This window comes from Camelus ferus, chromosome 5 (genome assembly GCF_009834535.1).
Source record: "Camelus ferus isolate YT-003-E chromosome 5, BCGSAC_Cfer_1.0, whole genome shotgun sequence".
Classification (NCBI taxonomy): Eukaryota; Metazoa; Chordata; class Mammalia; order Artiodactyla; family Camelidae; genus Camelus; species Camelus ferus.
Window position 1 is genome coordinate 24,076,505 of NC_045700.1, and position 19,886 is coordinate 24,096,390.

The 19,886-nt window shown below is 38.7% G+C and overlaps 1 protein-coding gene across 13 annotated transcripts in view; it reads right to left on the reverse strand.

Moving 5' to 3' along the window:
- GTDC1 (glycosyltransferase like domain containing 1) overlaps positions 1–19,886 on the reverse strand; it is a 349,484-nt gene that overhangs the window by 60,452 nt on the left and 269,146 nt on the right. For all 13 annotated transcript variants that reach the window (XM_032479395.1, XM_006191396.3, XM_006191394.3 and 10 more), the window contains one exon: positions 630–962. In XM_032479395.1, coding sequence (XP_032335286.1) covers positions 630–962 — 333 coding nt within the window. The remainder of the gene's footprint in view (positions 1–629; positions 963–19,886) is intronic.

The window sequence follows — 19,886 nt, forward strand, 5'->3', positions numbered from 1 at the left end:
ACCTCTTTAAATCCTAATTTATAGGAGCCAGGGTTAAGTTTATGAGTTTCTATTTGGTGCGATTACATGCTGCAGTTGATTTTCCTCTGTTTAGAAAAGATTCTGCTGGAAAGCCTTTGCCCTAGCACAATACAGAGGCATCTGGGAGCAGGGAAACAGTTTCCAGTGTACTGACATATATTATGATAACTGAAATAAAGGCACCCAGTTGAAACTGGTCAAATTAGTAAATAAGGGAAGCTGATTCTGTTTGAATGGTAACACTTGGTTAACAATATGTATATATAAAATAGTGCTGTGATAACAGTTTATATATATGAAAATATGAAATCCTCTTCTCACTCTTTAAAACTTCTTGAACAAGATTTGGTTTCCTAGAAGTGCCGAGCTGCTGTTGTTAGTTGAGCAAATTACTGCAAATAATTATCTGCAATTCAAATTTACTCTAAGTACGCAACCATGAGTATGAAGACACCAAGTAGTGCCACCTTGGCACCCCAGCAGGAGAATTGCCACATTAAAATGATGTTTTTCTAAAGCTGTAGGGACAAGAAATTATTAAGCCAGTCATCAGAATATTTTCTGCTATGAGTTGGACAATTTAGTAAATTGGTATCTCTTACACTTACCACCTGTGAGGCCAGACGATATGCAGTGGTCTTTGTTGATACTCAGCTCCACCCAAAATGTCACGTGGATTTTGTTTATTTTCCCCATGATGAGCTCTTGAATGATCTGGTGCGTCGAACGTTTTCAAGTATGGCTCCTGACTTACTGAGCTACACAGGTTTTCTTGCTGTGTAGCACCACAGGGCCCAGACTCTGAATCAAAGTTCTTCAGTGCATTCTCCCAACCCCTCTGCTCCCGTTGGAAAGGAAGGGCCCTGGACGGAGCAGCTCCATCATTTCCTTTAAGGCTGAGTATCTTCTGCAAATGGGCTGTTTTGTGCTCAGGCATGAATCTGTTACAGAAAGAAAAGGCAGTGTGCTTTTAGTGAAAATACTATTGACAGAAAGTCACTTTCTGTGACTCATGATGATGATGTACAAAAACTGAGGGGGAAAAAAAAACTAAAGATATAACAAAACATCCTAGAAAAAGTACAAAAAGCAGTAGCCGTCAAGGGAAAATTCAAGTTTGAAATTAGACCAGATTGTCTTTGAATGGTTTCCAAAGAGTTTCTGCAGCTATAAAATCTGCACTGCACATACCATAAAAAATAAGAGTGGAACGATGGTTTATCACTCTTCCTTTACTCTTCTTTCTGGAGCTTTGTGTTCTTGAGTCACCACACAGCCCAGTGCTTATTTCCAAGACATACTTGTTCGTTATCCTACAATTATTACAATTGATTCACACTGGGCATTTCTGCTAGACATTTTTTTTAAATTGAATTGCTTGCTAATATTTCTTGAAGCATGTTTTTATATTTTTTCCATTACTATCTCACCCCTTTCTTCCCATAATGCTTTGTCATACAGAGTTCAGTATCTGTTCCTTACTGATAGAAGTATCTACATAAAATGAAATCGAGGCGTTCACCATGTCCTGGGGAGCAAACCAGTAGTGCTTAGAAAACACAGAGTGGGAGACAGACAGGAGACCAAGCAACTACCCCGTGGTGGATGGAACACAGTACATCAGGTACAGACATTCTAGCTTCCAAAGCTGAGAACTAGAGAGTGATTCTGACTTGGGGATGAAGTAAAGGCGTAAATAATGTTTTAGTTGATGCTTTGAAAGCCAGAGAGGGGGAAGTTCTGGACTGAGGGGACAGTGTGATCCAAAGAAAAGGGGGTGAAACCACATAAACTCTTCAGGGAATAACAGGCAACCCAAAGAGTCTGGGGCCAGGTCCTGGGATCCGGGGCCTAGATAGACAGTCTGGGGCCAGACAACAAGGGCATTCTCAGAGTCCTTGCCACCCATCCAGAGACTTGGGCCCTTCCCTGGACTGTGCAGTAAGTGAGGAAATGGACACGAAGTGCACTTAAGAGGTAGGCATGGAAGGAGAACCATGCGAGCAGAGCAAGGAGGGACATCTGGAAGAGCTGAAAGAAAATCTGAGAGTAACATCACCCTAGTGAGGTGAATTAAGAGCGCCTAAAGAATGTGCAGAAACATAACCGAGAGCTCTTGAAACTGTAAAAAAGGGTGTGAAAAGACTGCAGAGGTGCTCCAGTGACCAAAGCAACATGGAGCTTTGGCTTTGGCGGCGGCGGGGCAGGGAGTGCGCGCCCCTGGGATGGGGGTGGGGGGTGGGGGTGGGGGTGTAGGGGTGGGGGGGGGTAGGGAGGGTGGGGACTGGGGGATGGGGAGGGAGCGGGGAGGGGGAGGGAGAGCGAGGAGGCTGGGTCAAGTCTTCTCCAATGGGACGCGTGGCCACGCGGGGATTCACAGGACTGTTCACTTGGGGATGACTGCTAGGGAAGGGAGCAGGATCCTGAAGAAACAGGAAAGTCTTATGAGGTGGAAGCAGGAAAACCCCATAAGGTGATAACGGCAGGATTCCTTCTGGGGTGGGGGTGGGGGGAGGGAGTAGGGCCTCAGACAAGAGACTAAATGGAGCTTCAACGAGGAAGAAGAGAAAAACAGAGCTGAGGAGAACAGGTGTGGAATCTAGGGTGACCCCGAAGCGCTGGACGAGGCCATCTGCTGGAAGCGAGGCGAGGCGAGGCGAGGCGAGGTGGAGAGGGAGCTCGGGAAGGGAGCGCAGGGGGAGACAGTCACTGAGGAGGGGCAGCAGGGCTGCTTCCGCCAGTATGAAGGCAGGGGCTGCTGAGCCACGTGGAGGAATGGCGGGGGTTCCACCGCAGACTGGAAAGAAAGCCTGGCGACAGTTTGCCCCCTACATTCCAGGAGCAAAAACTTGATGCGGGGCTTCTGTGCTGGTTTCATAAGGCATTTTGAGAAAAATCACCTGAATGCGTAAGCCCCGCCCCCTGCCCTGTCTCAAGCAGGTGAAGCAGACATTGCAGATAGACAGATAAAACTAAAAGCATGGTGCAAACCCCCTCGGTATGCCCTCATAAAATAATCAATTAATTCCTGACTTAAAATGATCAGAAACTTGGGCATGCACAGATTATAGTTTTAGATCTCACAAGTCTCACTTATTAAGGGAAATAACCAGTTTTCTTCCTGAAATAAATTCAAATACCGATGACATTCTAAGGGACTAAAAATCAATTTAAATAAAGTTCCCCTTGAACACAACAAAAAATTTGACTATGACAATATCTTCAACTTCTCCTAAACAAATGGAACAAATGGTTAGAGAAGGTACATCTGTACACATGCAGAAAACAACAAAGCAAGCAAAGTAACCTGTTTGTGTCAGGTAAAGAATGCCCAGCAAGCTTAAAAAGGATTTTAATAGAATTAAACTTAGTGCACAAATGATTCCCTCTCTCTCTCTCTCTCTCTCTCTCTCTCACACACACACACACACACATCAATGTGCATTGAAACAACATATCTTCATTTTAGAAAACAGTATTATGAGCCATCTTGCTCATAAAACCCATTTATATTGGCCAGCATGTGAGCAAAATTGTAAATTAAAAGAGACAGGAGATTGGCTAAAGGGTTGTAAACAATGGGAATTGGTAACTGATGAGGAATTTAGCTGTGGCAAGGTGCTAGACCTGCTTTTGTTCAACACTTTCCTGAATGTTCCCAAGATGAGCAGAATCCCATGGTAACCCAGGCTGCAGCTGACTGACTTGATAGGTGGTGGTGAATAAGGACTTGGAACGATGCAGAATTATCAGTATGGACAGTACCCCCACACTCAGCTGGCTAATATTATGAAATTGAAAAAATACAAATAAACCTGAATGCAGTAGGGCACATGGAAAAGACTATTTAGGTTGCCTGGAGTTTGACAGGACGAATGCCGATGGACCAGCAAACTGATGCCATTGGTTATGGACTGTGATGTACAGAGAAGGAGAGACCAAGTCTGAGGGAGCATTTGTAATCCTGTACAAATGCTGATTTCATCTGAGGCACCTGATAACTGTATATGTTTGAAAATTAGAGAGTTCTTAGAAGAGCAATAATAATGATTAAGGCAATGGAAGAATTGATTTATGAGGACAGATTAAAGGAGCTAAATATGAATAGCCTGGTTAAGTGACAACTAGAGGGGAGAATAATAGGAGTCTCCAAGAAAAGAGAATAATTATTTAGCTGGGTACAAGGAGGTATAACTAGGAGTAATGAGATGAAGTTAAGAATGGGAAAATTTAAGCTGAATTTCAAGAAAAACTCCCTGACGGTGTAATTTATTAGCTCATGGAATAAATTCCCTATGGAAATGCTATAGCTGGAGAAACTAAATAACAGAACAGGACTAAATACCTATAAACAACATAGATAATAATCTAGTACTTGAATGAAGGTGGTTCCATACTATGCTTTCCTTGTTTATAATATCTTATCATATTTTTCTTTAATAATCAACATATATAGTGATTATTACCCAAAGAAGTATTTAGGCAATTAGTTCAATCTAAAAGAAAATACATCCTTTAGGTGAGGGGAGCTAAAATTACTTTAGTTTTCATATACTCCGCAGCAGTAAGTAGAAATAATTTTTTTACTACTTTGTACCAGCAGAGCTGGTCTTGAAGCAAGCTGGACAAATGTATTAATATTTCTAAAAAACAAAGCAAAGCAAAACAAAACAATCCTCATCGACCATCCCACACAGTCTATTCTGATTCTCTGTGCCATGACACTCACATTTTCATAGACATGTTTAATATAAACAATTTATTGCCATAATAGAAATCAAAAAACTTTATTCCAGCTTTTCTAAATGTAGCTCTATGGTCAATTACTTCACATCAATACCAAGATCAAATAGGCATAATACTAACAAGCAGTTTGCTTAATAATAGTCACCACACTAATTAACCCATCCAGAACATTCTTAATCAGACACTATTTGTAATGTACAGCTAAGAGAAGCTTGGCAATAAACAGTTCTATGCTAAAAAAGCAAACAATACCTTAGCGATGGGGTGGTACTGGCTTTTCTATAGAACTGGACAGAATGTTTGCACTGTCCTGGCGTTAATTCAATGAAGTAACTGTGCAAATAGGTACACGCCTGAACATTTCCTTTCTCCTCCCCAGCTCCAACTCTGGTGGAGGTGCTAATGAGAAGAGAAAAGGTACTGAGGTAAGGAGTAAAACAGAAAAGAAAGAAGGAAGCCAGTGCGCTGCCTTTTAGAGCAGATGCCAGGTTTGCCATGTAATCATCCCCCTGATTTTTCCTTAAGAAATGCTACTGCCCACCTTCCTCACAGAACGTCCTTCCTGTTTCAGAATCTCTCAGAAGCCCTATTAAAACCTATTTTTACTTTTAGAAAGATTCTGATTACTGTAATCATTTCCAATCTGCTATTAGCAATGGGACCCCACCCCCTAACTTTTTTCAACCAATAGTCAATCTTTGAAACAAAAGTAGAACCACGCGCCCCCTCCATCTCTCCTTTCAAACACCTCTCCTTCCTCCCAACCTCAGTCCCGCAATGTGGGTCCAGAGGCACTGCCACAAAACCCCAGTACTATGTTGAGTGATGTTTAAAGACACAGCTGGAATAAGCTCTTTCCAGACCTACTTGTGATTGCTTCCCCAAACACCCACCTCCAAACACAAACCTAAAGCTGGACCTGCACGGATGGCCAAATGCCTTATTCAGATCAGTCCAAAAAGACAAGATTTAAGAGGAGCTTAAACTGATGTTAAGACTGACGGTAAGCAAAGGAAATGCTCTAGCACCTTAGCCTAGGTCTGCAGAAGATAAGAAGCTAGGGTATGTTTAGCTGACCAACACAGGTAGTCAAGAAGAAGGCAACAAGATAAAGCAAGCCAAGTCAATGCAGGACATTAAGATGGATTCATGTGCTGTTGAAGGGAAGGTTGTGGCTGAAATGTATGTCCTGCAGAATACATTACTCACAAATGTCTTTCTGAGAAATTTTGATAAAAAGTACTTAAGATGGTAAGTTCAACCTGTAGAATCTCATAAATACCCACCGATAAGAGTCCCCAAGGCAGAGATTATTAAGTTGTGCTTCTCAAAACAGATTTGGAAGACAGCATGTGAAAAAAAATGATTCAATTAGTGAATGATTAAAGACAGAGAGCATAGTTGATCAACAATGATTCCAAATATGAACGGATGGAGAAAGAAGAGAGCCTGAGCAACTGGAATAAGGCAACTGGCCTGCCTGGGGGCCAGACAAGGAGAGAGGGCACTGTGGAAGCTCAGCGTGTGTCCTCGTGGCTCAGGTGTAGGGCAGGGAGAGCAGTGTGGCCACCCCCCTGTATCCTTGAGGCTGAGGCTTCACAGCGTGTGTTTTGTGCAGCACTAGTCCCAGGGAAACATGTAGGTGTTGCACTAGAGAAGGTTTTGTGAGAGAACAAGTTTCAGAAATGTTGGGTTAAACAAAGTTCAATCTGTCATCATTACAGAACTTCCCAAAGCACATGCTAGCATGTACGGTAAATATATTCATTCTTTTTTTCATTCAGTACATATTTATTTAGCACCTATTATGCGAGAGAAATATTGTATTTATTGTTTCTCAAACTTAGCACTTAATGGAACAAGGACTATCCTCCTAAACCCCAAGCACGCACACAAAGTGGCACCTTAGGAATTAATATTCAACAAGTAGAGGGAAACACGACTTGAGATCCTGGGATATGCACAGCCTGAGTCTAAAAATCATGGGGAGACAGATGGGCGGTGGTGTGTTTTGTACAGTAGGGATGGCAGAAGTGGGAAAATGCATTCCCACTCCAAATGATGAAACCCAGCCCAAAGGCCAGACACCAAGGCCGCACATCCATAGAAAAAAGCAAGTCTGAAGCTCTCACTCGACTCCGTGAAAAAAGTAACAGAAACAGACAAGGTTCAAGGCTAATACGGATGACAGCAGAAAAAAATATCATTCGATTTTATCACAGCAATTTCTGTGGATTCCTGGATAGAAACCATATTGAGAACTGAAGAGAAGAGAAATAGGAATCAAAGATAAATAACGTTTCCAAAACCAACCAGGAAGACACATCCAGGCAATTCAGTGATCTAAGTTCTTGGGTGATTTATAACTCAAACTATTCACTGTTTCCAAAAAATGTGTTGGAAATTAATTGCAAAATTAACATTTTTAGAATTTAGCCACATAAGCAAGTATCAAACATAATTAAAAAATCATGTTGCCCACATGTGTCCAATACATCACTTACATGGTAAGCAGATTTATATAAACTTAGAAAGTTTAAAAGTAAAGATCTTAATCTAGCATTCTCACATGTACACATCTACCCCTTATACTTTTTGCCATACTATCTTCACTAAAGAAAGGAATCACAAACAAGGAAGTCTATTACAATTTAAACTAGATGTTTGAAGATCACAACATTAAACAGAAAGACCAACTTACGTTTGGGTGGCTGGTTGTAGGATGACTGCCTTTCTTTCCTGGAGGTGGCTAAGGGCTAATACTCATAAAATAGATGGCACATGTCTATGAAGGCTGTTTCAATAAGAACTCCTGGCAGAACATTACTTGAACAAATCTGAATCACAGATGAGTCAATCACAATCCACATGCACATAGCACACATGCTTTTGGGGAACAGCCATCCAACACCACCGTGGCTGGTTCGGCCATGTTATTTAGGTGATCAAGTTTGGTGCCAGAACCAAATTTCAGCTTCTGTGGTGCAAAATTTCAGAGCCAACGTGTAACACTGACAGCAGTCTAAGAGAGGATACTGAGCAAGTGTACCTTGCTTGGACTATGAAGAATCTGTTTTATGACAAGATAAGAAAAACAGGATCCACAGAAACTAGTTTCAGTTAAAATTAACAAGCAAACTTCTTAGCCTGAGAACTCCATGCTTGAAACCAAAAGCAGATTTGTGGTCATCAGACTGGCCTCGTTATCCATGGATGGTCCCAGAGATGACACACTTAGTGAAAACAGCGGCTTCTCCTGAAGGCTGCCAAATCTGCTCTTCTGTTTAAGGTCCATCATTTTCTGATATCTATCCTTTAAACAGCTGGGATAGATGACTGTCATAAGGAAAAGACAGGTTCTGTTCCCATGAGTCTATTTCTTTTATATTCATTTCCCACTAGCATTTCTAAGAATCATTTTTGAAAAATCTAAACATTTCCATATACCTTATTTATACCACTTACTTATACGGCCTCATTGGGCAATACAGTTTAGGTAATTAGTATTATTTAATTTAAATAACTATGCCTCAATTCCTCATTCTCTGATAATTTCAAAGTGTTTTCGATTGTATACACTGCTAATTTAACTGCCTCCTAGTATGAAATGCTTGTCTTCTGCAATTTGATAAAATCCCTTTATAATATACTCCTCCCACACCGAAAACTTAGGTCCTTATCAATGTATGAGAATAAGAAAGCTACCTTGCATGTTACCACAACATGTGTTTATCAAACCCAGAGCCATCCTTGTGAACATACGTATACTTAAATCTCATGATTCACATTCATCCCCCAAAAGAGCTAAGAACAACAAAACCCTCTAATTTATACAAGGTTTGCTATAGTAATTCGACAGTTAGCAGAGCTGTAGGCTAAACTGCAAAGAGTGAACCTTTATTTTCCTACCTTCTCTTTAACCACTCTTCACTGACTGGAGATTCTGGAAGATCCTTATACTGCTTTCCAACTGCCCAGGTCCCCTGTCCCCCCCTCCCATCACCATGCATCCCCTTGCAGTCTATCCTGGAACTAAGTGCCACTTTGGATCTACCTTGAATCATGCCCTGCTCTTCACTGTTGGTCTTGTTGGAAACTAATCTTAAATTCCCACAATGTATTCATCACCTTCCATGTTCAATGCATTACACTTTTCAAAAGCACCATACCTAGTTCAAGGGAACTAATCACAAATGGGATAATTTCAGGTACTACAGGAATCCTATGAGAAAGATTCTTTTGGGAGGACAGGCGGAGAGACATCTCTGTGAAGCACCTTCAAGATTAACTCCACTCAGGCAATGGGCATGTTGAACAGTGGGGAGCCCAGGCTGTGCTGGTACACAGGGTTGCATTGGCACTTCCTGTATTTGTGAATTTATTCAAATCACTTAATTTCTCTGAATTTTCAATTTTCTAATCTATAAAATGGGATAATACCTGTTTTGGTAAATTTCTTTAGAGGATTAAAGGAGAGAACATGTATTGGTAATGATGTGTAGAGGAGCTGAGTAAATCTAAGGAAACTTCCCATTTCCTTGCACCTTTACATAACATCCACCCTTACGGAGTTTTTCCTAAGGCCATCTTGGGTAACACTGGATTTCCTAGTTAGTAATGAGTCACTGTGTTGAATCAGTTAACAAATATTCATTCAACAAATATTTAAGCTCTTTATATGAACATGAGTTTATGTCTATATTTATAAAGCTTTTTGTACATATGTAGTGACATTTTATACTTACTTATTTTGGTCTCTTAGCCCCAGAAATTGTAAACTCTCCATATTATCTTTGAACCAAACTGTGTTTACTGATTCAATAATCTAACTTTTTAATTCAAACTTACTAATTTGCTCATCATTTGTTTCATTAATAACGGAAGTGAGAAAGGATGGAAAAGGATATTCCATGCAAATGGAAAAGCCAAAAAAGCAGGTGTTGCAGTACTGATTTCAGACAAAATAGATTTTAAAACAAAGGCCACAAAGAAAGATAAAGAAGGACATTTTATAATGATTAAAGGAGTGATACAAGATGAGGATATTACACTCGTTAATATATATGCACCCAATATAGGAGCACCTAAGTACATACAAGAATTACTAACAGAGATAAAGGGGGATATTGATGAGAATACAATCATAGTTGGAGATTTTAACACTGCATTAACATCACTAGACAGATCTTCCAGACAGAAAATAAACAAGGCAACAGAGAAATTAAATACTACAATAGAAAAACTAGATTTGGTGGATATTTTCAGAGCATTACACCCCCCAAAAATAGGATATACATTCTTTTCAAGTGCACATGGAACATTTTCCAGGATCGATCATGTACTTGGGCACAAAAGAAACCTCAACAATTTTAAGAAGATAGAAATTATCTCAAGCATCTTTACTGACCACAATGCCATGAAACTGGAAATCAATAACAGAGAAACAAAGGAGAAAAATAGGAAAGCATGGAGATTAAACAATATGTTATTGAGAAAACAATGGATCAATGAGGAAATCAAAGCTGAAATTAAAAAATACCTTGAGACAAATGATAATGAAAGCACAACCACTCAAAACCTATGGGACACAGCAAAGGCAGTGCTAAGAGGGAAGTTTATAGTGATACAGGCCTTCCTCAAAAAAGAAGAACAATCTCAAATAAACAATTTAACCCACCACCTGAATGAATTAGAAAAAGAAGAACAAAAAGCCCCAAAAAGCAGCAGAAGGAGGGAAATAATAAAGATCAGAGAGGAATTAAATACAATAGAGATTAACAAGACCATAGAAAAAATCAACGAAACCAAAAGCTGGTTTTTTGAAAAAGTAAATAAAATCGACAAACCTCTGGCCAAACTCACAAAGAAGAAAAAAGAGAGAGCACAAATTAGCAAAATAAGAAAGGAAAATGGAGAAATTACAACAAACAAAATAGAAATACAGAATATCATACGAGAATATTATGAAAAACTATATGGAACCAAACTGGATAACCTAGAGGAGATGGACAAGTTTCTGGAAACATACTGTCCACCAAACTGAATCAAGAAGAATCTGAACACTTGAACAATCCGATCACTAGAAAGGAAATAGAAATAGCAATTAAAAACCTCCCTACAAATAAAAGTCCAGGACCGGATGGCTTCACCGGGGAATTCTACCAAACATACAAAAAGAAGAACTCATACCAGTCCTTCTCAAACTCTTCCAGACGATTGAAAAGGAGGGAATACTCCCAAACTCATTCTATGAAGCCACCATCACCCTGATACCAAAACCAGGCAAAGACACTACAAAAAAAGAGAATTATAGGCCAATATCACTGATGAACATAGACGCCAAAATCTTCACCAAAATTTTAGCAAATAGAATCCAACAACACATAAAAAAGATTATACATCATGACCAAGTGGGGTTCATCCCAGGGACACAAGGGTGGTTCAACATACGCAAATCAATCAATGTAATACATCACATCAACAAGAGAAAGGACAAAAACCACATGATCATCTCAATCGATGCAGAAAAAGCATTTGATAAAATTCAACACCCATTTATGATAAAAACTCTCGTCAAAGTGGGTATAGAGGGAACATATCTCAACATAATAAAAGCTATATATGACAGACCTACAGCCAGCATAGTACTCAATGGTGAAAAACTCAAAAGCTTCCCACTAAAATCTGGGACAAGACAAGGATGCCCACTATCACCACTCCTATTCAACATAGTCCTGGAAGTCCTAGCCACAGCAGTCAGGCAAGAGAAAGAAATAAAAGGGATCCAAATTGGAAAAGAAGAGGTAAAAGTGTCATTATATGCTGATGACATGTTACTATATATAGAAAACCCTAAAAGGTCCACACAAAAGCTACTAGAGCTGATTGAAGAATTCAGCAAGGTAGCAGGTTACAAAATTAACGTTCAAAAATCAGTTGCATTTCTTTACACTAACGATAAATCAACAGAAGAAGAAAGTAAAGAAACAATCCCCTTTAAAATAGCACCCAAAGTAATAAAATATCTGGGAATAAATCTAACCAAGGAGGTGAAAGAATTATACACAGAAAACTATAAACCATTGATGAAGGAAATTAAAGAAGACTTTAAAAAATGGAAAGATATTCCATGCTCTTGGATTGGAAGAATCAATATTGTTAAAATGGTCACACTGCCCAAGGCAATCTACAGATTTAATGCAATCCCTATCCAATTACCCAGGACATATTTCACAGAACTAGAAAAAATCATAATAAAATTCATATGGAACCATCAAAGACCTAGAATTGCCAAAGCATTACTGAAGAGAAAGAAAGAGGCTGGAGGAATAACTCTCCCAGACTTCAGACAATACTATAGAGCTACAGTCATCAAGACAGCATGGTATTGGTACCAAAACAGACATATAGATCAATGGAACAGAATAGAGAGCCCAGAAATGAACCCACAAACTTTTGCTCAACTCATCTTCGACAAAGGAGGCAAGAATATACAATGGAATAAAGACAGTCTCTTCAGCAAATGGTGTTGGGAAAACTGGACAGCAGCATGTAAAACAATGAAGCTAGAACATTCCCTTACACCATATACAAAAATCAACTCAAAATGGATTAAAGACTTAAACATAAGACAAGATACAATAAACCTCCTAGAGGAAAACATAGGCAAAACATTATCTGACATACATTTCAAAAATTTTCTCCTAGAAGAAATAAAAGCAAGAATAAACAAATGGGACCTAATGAAACTTACAAGCTTCTGCACAGCAAAGGGAACCAGAAGTAAAACAAGAAGAAAACCTATGGAATGGGAGAAAATTTTTGCAAGTGAAACCGACAAAGGCTTGATCTCCAGAATATATAAGCAGCTCATATGACTCAATAAGAAAAAAATAAACAACCCAATCCAAAAATGGGCAGAAGACCTAAACAAGCAATTCTCCAAGGAAGACATACAAGTGATCAAAGAGCACATGAAAAAATGCTCAATATCACTAATTATCAGAGAAATGCAAATCAAAACTACAATGAGGTATCACCTCACACCAGTCAGAATGGCCGTCATTCAAAAATCCACAAATGACAAATGCTGGAGAGGCTGTGGAGAAAGGGGAACCCTCCTACACTGCTGGTGGGAATGCAGTTTGGTGCAGCCACTATGGAAAACAGTGTGGAGATTCCTCAAAAGACTAGGAATAGACTTACCATATGACCCAGGAATCCCACTCCTGGGCTTGTATCCAGAAGGAAATCTACTTCAGGTTGACACCTGCACCGCAATGTTCATAGCAGCACTATTTACAATAGCCAAAACATGGAAACAGCCTAAATGTCCATCAACAGGTGACTGGATAAAGAAGATGTGGTATATTTATACAATGGAATACTACTCAGCCATAAAAACCGACAACATAATGCCATTTGCAGCAACATGGATGCTCCTGGAGAATGTCATTCTAAGTGAAGTAAGCCAGAAAGAGAAAGAAAAGTACCATATGAGATCGCTCATATGTGTAATCTAAAAAACAAAAACAAACAAACAAACAAACAAAAACAAAGCATAAATACAGGACAGAAATAGACTCACAGACAGAGAATACAGACTTGTGGTTACCAGGGGGGTGGAGGGTGGGAAGGGATAGACTGGGATTTCAAAATTGTAGAATAGATAAACAAGATTACACTGTATAGCACAGGGAAATACATACAAGATCTTATGGTAGCTCACAGAGTAAAAAATGTGACAATGAATATATATATATGTTCATTTCGTTTAGTTCGTATAACTGAAAAATGGTGCTGAACACTGGAATTTGACACAACATTGTAAAATGATTATAAATCAATAAAAAATGTTAAAAAATATACAAACAAAAAAATAAGTAAAAGAGTGAGTCATCATAAAAAAAAATAACGGAAGTGAAGTTTTAAAAGTTTCTCTTTATTCACCTTACTTCATTTAAATGATAGTATACAAAAATGAAAAAGCACTGAAACATAATCTAAAGTAACCTCTTTCAAGCAAGAGGAAGTAGCTGTTTCACACATACAGAGACTCAGTAAGCTGCTTAGTATGGACTTACCTTGTTAGCAAGTAAATGTTCTCACTACTCTGGAAATCCCGTATCTCCTATACTATCAATAAAGTATTGAAGGACACACACACACACACACACACACACACACACACACACACACACACACATACACACACACACATATGTATAACTGAATCACTATCTGTACATCAGATTAACACATTGTAAACCAAATACACTTCAAAAAAAAAAGGAAATTAAAGGAAATTCTAAAAATGATCTCTAATCATGTGTTCTATTCCATGAGAGTCCCCCCACCGCCATCCCTGGAAGCCATTCTTTGGAGATTGAGAGCAGAATAGTAAAATGTGCTGGTATTGAAGAAAGGCTCACTTTCTTCTTTCTGAACAAAAATAAGAATTTCCCTAGGGCAGTGTTTCCAACTGAAGATTCTCTTTTAGAGCATGGCATCATTTTATGGGTGCTGTGAACTGAATTATTTCCTCAAATTTCACATGTTGAAATCCTGACCCCTAATGTGACTATGTCCAGAGATAGGGTCTTTGGGAGGCAACTAAGGTTAAGTTAGGTCAGAAGGATTGGGCCCTAATCCAACAGGACTGTGGCCCTATAAGAAGAGGAAGAGACCTCTTTCTCTCTTTCTCTCTCCCCTTGCCTCCCTCCCTCCCTCCTACCACCACATGTGAGGACGCAGCCAGAAGGCAGCCACCTGCAAGTCAGAAAGAGAGCTCTCCTTAGAACTGACTATACTAGCACCCTGATCTCAGACTTCCAGCCTCCAGAACTGTAAAATTAACTTCTGTTGTTTAAACCACACAGTATATGGTATTTTGTTATGGCAGGCTGCGATGACTAATGTAACTGAATACTGTTATGGAGAAAAAAGGGGAAAGAGTTAATATCAAGGTATCAGGAAAATGATGGAGTAGAAGATACCATACCTATGTTGACAGACAGTGACAACAAGAGTATATTGTAAAAGAAGAGAGAGCTGACCATCAAAACTGATAAGAACATTGGGGGGATGAAAAGGAGAAAATGTGAAATTTCTTGTGGAGCAAAAATATTACTTCTTTTTAACTAAAAATAAATTAAAAAGAAGTAATATTTTTTACTAAAAATAAATTTAAAGGAATACATTAAAAATTTTTTTTCTTAAAAATGTGTTTGGTGAATAAAGTCACTTAATCTCTCTCAACCTGGGCTTTCTCATATGTTCAATAAGAATGAGACCAGCCGGCTTGACTTCTCAGAGAAGTGTGAGGATCAAACATCAAACAATCCAGTCTACTCATTATCTTATAATTATTAAGAGGCAAAAAGGCACACTGGGTCAGGCAGGGCTCTAGGTGTATTGTCTACTTTTAAATTCAAGGCTCTGACATTTACTAGCTGACTTGGGGAGTCTTTTCTTTAATTATCAGTTATCTCATCTGTACAATGGGGATAATAATACCACTGTCTTACAGAATTATGTTTTCCATAATTGCTTGGTACATCATAAGAGCTCAGTAAATACTATTATTTTTATTTTTGATAATATTGGAGATCATCATCATTCTATTTTCATGGTTACTAAAGAGATAATCAACATTCTAAAAACTCTAGCCTCTGTCCCACTGGCTCTTTCATAGTTAAGCCTACTTTATAAATCAGAGACCTCTGTCTTTTTAAAGATGCATTTTTCTTGTTAACTCTCACAAGTTACACTTTAGCCATCCATTTAAGGCAGGCATTTTAATATGTTACCTTATTTTCATTTGTATACTAATCAAAGATTCGTCCTCTGCCTAGAGGCACATTAATTACAAAAAGGCTCAATGTTATAAATCAAACAAATATGCTCCTCCCTTATTATTTGTTTCCTATCATGCTTTTCTCTACTTTACACTTTTCCTTGTCTTTCCTTTTATTCCTTCATTTTTCTAACTGAGAGGTTCCATCTTTTTCCTTCTTAAAGCTGCATAAACCAGGAAAGTAAAACCAGGAAATTTAAAACATCAGTTTCCAGGTCTCTGAAGCATGAACAGATGGGCATCAAAAAATCCAGTCTTTTTTTTTTTTTTCCCTTTTTCATTTGCCTACCCACAACCTGAATAAATCAAAATTACCAGCAAATCCAACTTCCAGCACAACCCTCTTTTTTTTTTCCGCTACCACATTAAATGCTACAGCACTAAGTATTGATTCACTTCAAGTTCTGATTCTATTGCTGTCTAATTTTAAGCCACAGAAACTGCCTTTATTCTGAATTCATATCATAAGATACAATTTTTGTTAAATTTCCATTTGAAATAAAGCCTTTAGGTGTGCAAAGTGAGTGTACAAACACTTCCATTTACTTCAAGTTTTCTAGTGTTTCTAAGTTTGGAAAAGAGGGGAGTAAAAATATAACAGATGGGTAAACTGCTCAGCTATTACTAGACTATAGCCAAGGCTTAGAGGTAAAGAAAGACTTAAATACTCAGTGAAAATACTGAGTGAAAAAGTTCAGAGAAAAAAAAAATTCATTCACCATTCAACCAAAATTGGAGGCAAACAGCCAAGATGCCTTCATGCGACACCCAGTGGGGGTAGGTGCTCCAATCAGGGGAGAACTAGGTATTATGATCAGGGGAACACAGACCTGGAGAGGAGTGCTAGTGCCAAGGAAGCCTCTCTAGAGACGGTGATCCTTCAGCTGAGACCCTGATGATGACTACAAGGCAGCCAGTGTGAATGTGAGAGGTGGGCTGTGTTAAGAGGAACAGCATGAGCAAAGGGCCTGGGGAGAAAACATGGTTCAGGGGTAAAAAGCAAAGCATGGTCAGAGGACAGAGTAGGTGTGGATAGGGGTGAAGGTAGGGGAGGGGGAAGACAAAAATGAGGCCTGAGAAATAACCAAGGGGAGGCCTTTCTGCCCCTCATAATGTAAGTAGGTGGTTTATAGCCATTTGAAAAGTTTACAGTCAGATTGGGTCCAAATAAACACGCTGGCTGCAGGGTGAAGAACAGATTGGGGAAAACATGGCAGAGTGAACACTAGTTTTAAATCCCCCCTGCCTTGTGAATTTCCACTATAATAATGGAATGGGAATTTTTAAAAAGGCATAGACCCTCAAGGACAAAGAGAATAATTGAGAAAGATGACAACAGAAGAGAAATGTCAACTAGATTTCAGAAGATGGAAATCAGATGGATGAGTGTTGTTGGAGTGGAGAGGAGGAGGCAGAATGCTTCTGGAAGTGCAGGTGATTTCACTTGTGCATGTGCTGTTAGCCAACAAGCAGCAGCTCATTTGCTCCAGAGAAACTCCAGAGGGCTCAGGAATGAGACACAGCAGGTGTCCCTGGAGGTGCAGTTGCAGAGCAGAAGTGAAAACAGAACTAGGGGCAGTTCTACATAAAGGGAACTCAAGCCCTCTGACAATCTCCCCAAGTCCATGCAGCCAAGCAACTACCTCCCTTCTCTCCCCACCTCCCACTCAGCAGCAGAAAGGCTTCCTCACTGGAGGACCTGGACCACAGAGACCAGGCAGGGCTAAAGGCAAGGGTAAGGGATATTAAGTGAAAGTGTACATTTATTGGTGATGTCTTTGCAGTGCCCTTCCCCAGTTTGGCTCCCAAATAGCTGGAGATTCCCCTTCCAGGAGATTATAGGAACCTTTGTCAGGAAACTAACTGGACTGATCATGTGATGCTGATGAATTATTTCAATGTGAGGCAGGTCACAACAAAACAACAAAACCCCTGCTTGTTCATCCTATGAGAAAGGTCACCGGTCAACAAGCCCAGTCTGTGAAATTCTAATCATCTTTCAGGGTCTCATCTCAAATATAAATGGAGAGACAGGGTGAAGGTGTCTAAGAAAAAAAAAAAATGAAATGATAAATTTCTTAGTGTGGCTGATCATATTAAAAAGATGAGTTAGTGACTGTGACAGAGCTGGAAATGGGTTTGTGATACTGACACAGAGACCAAGCAAATAAAGACAAAGCAATATTTAGCTCCAGGAAAAGAGTGAAAAGTTGTTCAGGGAAGGAAACCAATCACAGAAAACAGTGATGCTCAGCAGGGAACAATTTTACACCGCAATAATGCTATAAACATAGAGTATTAATTCACCAAAAGTTGAGCTACAGCTATATGGGAAGGACAGGGTGAGGTGCAGGTACATATTCATACTGTAAGAGAGCTAACAAAATTATTTCTCCTGGAAGGAAGTCAATAGATAATAGTTCATATTTTTTAAAAAATCAAGAATTGTGGAGGGTATAGCTCAAGTGGAGAGCACATGCTTAGCATGCACAAGGTCTGGAATTCAATCCCCAATACCTTCTCTGAAAAATAAATAAAACCTAATTACCTCCTCTCTGCCAAAAACAAAACAAAACAATAATAAATAAATAAATAAATAAAATTTTAAAAAATCAAGAAATAGCAAAATAAGAAACAAAAGTTTTGCTAAGTGGTAGCCTGGGGGTAGGGGCAGGGTTTAGGTGAGAGGAACTGAGGAAAGGAACTTTGCTTTGTACTGCAGTTCTTTTTTGTACTCTCTGACTTACTAAAACTAAATATATGTACTACCTTGAGAATTCATGACTTTAGTAATCTCTAGAAATTTCTTACCAAACCAAAACCTCTTTGAATATTGCTTCTATATTTTCTCATATTTTCCTTCTGAAACTCCTATTCAGCATATGTTGAATTCTTATCTTTCTATCTCTTAAGATCTAGCTTCTAGTTCACTAATTCTCTCTTCACACATGTCTAATACTTAACACATTCACTGGTTAATTTTAAAGAATATGTAAAAATTATATTTAGTTCTTCTAAAAATATGCACTAAAGTTTTTATAGCATCTTTTATTTCTCATGCTTTCAATTTATTTTTTATGCTATTAATTGTTTTAAAAACCTACTTTATCTTCTCTATCCATAAGTTCTAGTATCTGAACCTAATAAGGGTCCAATCCTACAGTAAGTTGTTAAAGCCAGTTTCTGACTTGCCAAACTAGAATAGATATTCGATAAGAAACATCCGAAGAGAAGAAGGTTTGAAGGAGGGGGGGGGAGTGGTAATTGATTCACATTTTGGTAATGATCACTACTCCTGGGAAGAGCTACAGATTCACCAAAGTGAGGCAATGGAGAAGGGTTTGTACTCAAGTTTTATTCTTCCTTAAAAAACTCATCATTTTTTCTAAATCCTAATATATTTACTTAGGAATTAACAGGTATTTATAGAACAATCACTTAAACTCAAATTTCTGCTGTTGCAGGAAAAAGAATTAGAAGAAAAATCAGACATTTTAACATATGGCTGGATTTCCCTCTTCTAAGCTTTTTAAAGAAATAGTACGTTGGTTGTTTAAAGATCACAACAGTCCACGGTCATCTTCTAGGACATGCTAAACATTATTTTGAGGTTTAGCATTATTTGCAGAAGAGGTTTTTACTTTCCACCTTGAAATATCCTTTCTTTGAACAGTGGGCAAATATTTTCAGTAAAGACTCATGTCCATTCATGGTTTGTACTAACGTTATTATGAACCATAACCACAGAGATGTACAAATACCTCCTTAAATACTAAATTGGATATAAATGGAAATGACATACCTTTAACTATACAGTAAATGTCCTAGAAAAAGTGACTATTTAGTGAAGTTCTCACATAGAACAAAAAAATTCTTACAATCTTAAAATGTAAGTATTCTATAATTTTGCTGTATTGAGAGTGCATCTTATTGGCATGGGCTATTTTAAAGTACTGCATAAATCACCTGAATTGTCAGTACATGCCCTGATTCATACATATTTAACACTTTAGTAATGTATGCCAGGGCCTGACTGAGTTCTAAGGGGTGTCAAAAACCAGATTATTCTAGAACTGCATATTAGTTTGGAAGTACTGATAGCGAATGGCCAGATGGCCCTACAGCAAACTGCTGAGGACCATTTAAAACCAATCCATGTGTAGATGTATTCCGACAGAGAACCACAGACAACAAACCAATGAGGTACCAAAGTCTTACTACCATATTATCTTTGTTAAGCCAGAAGTAATATTCCAGTTTTATA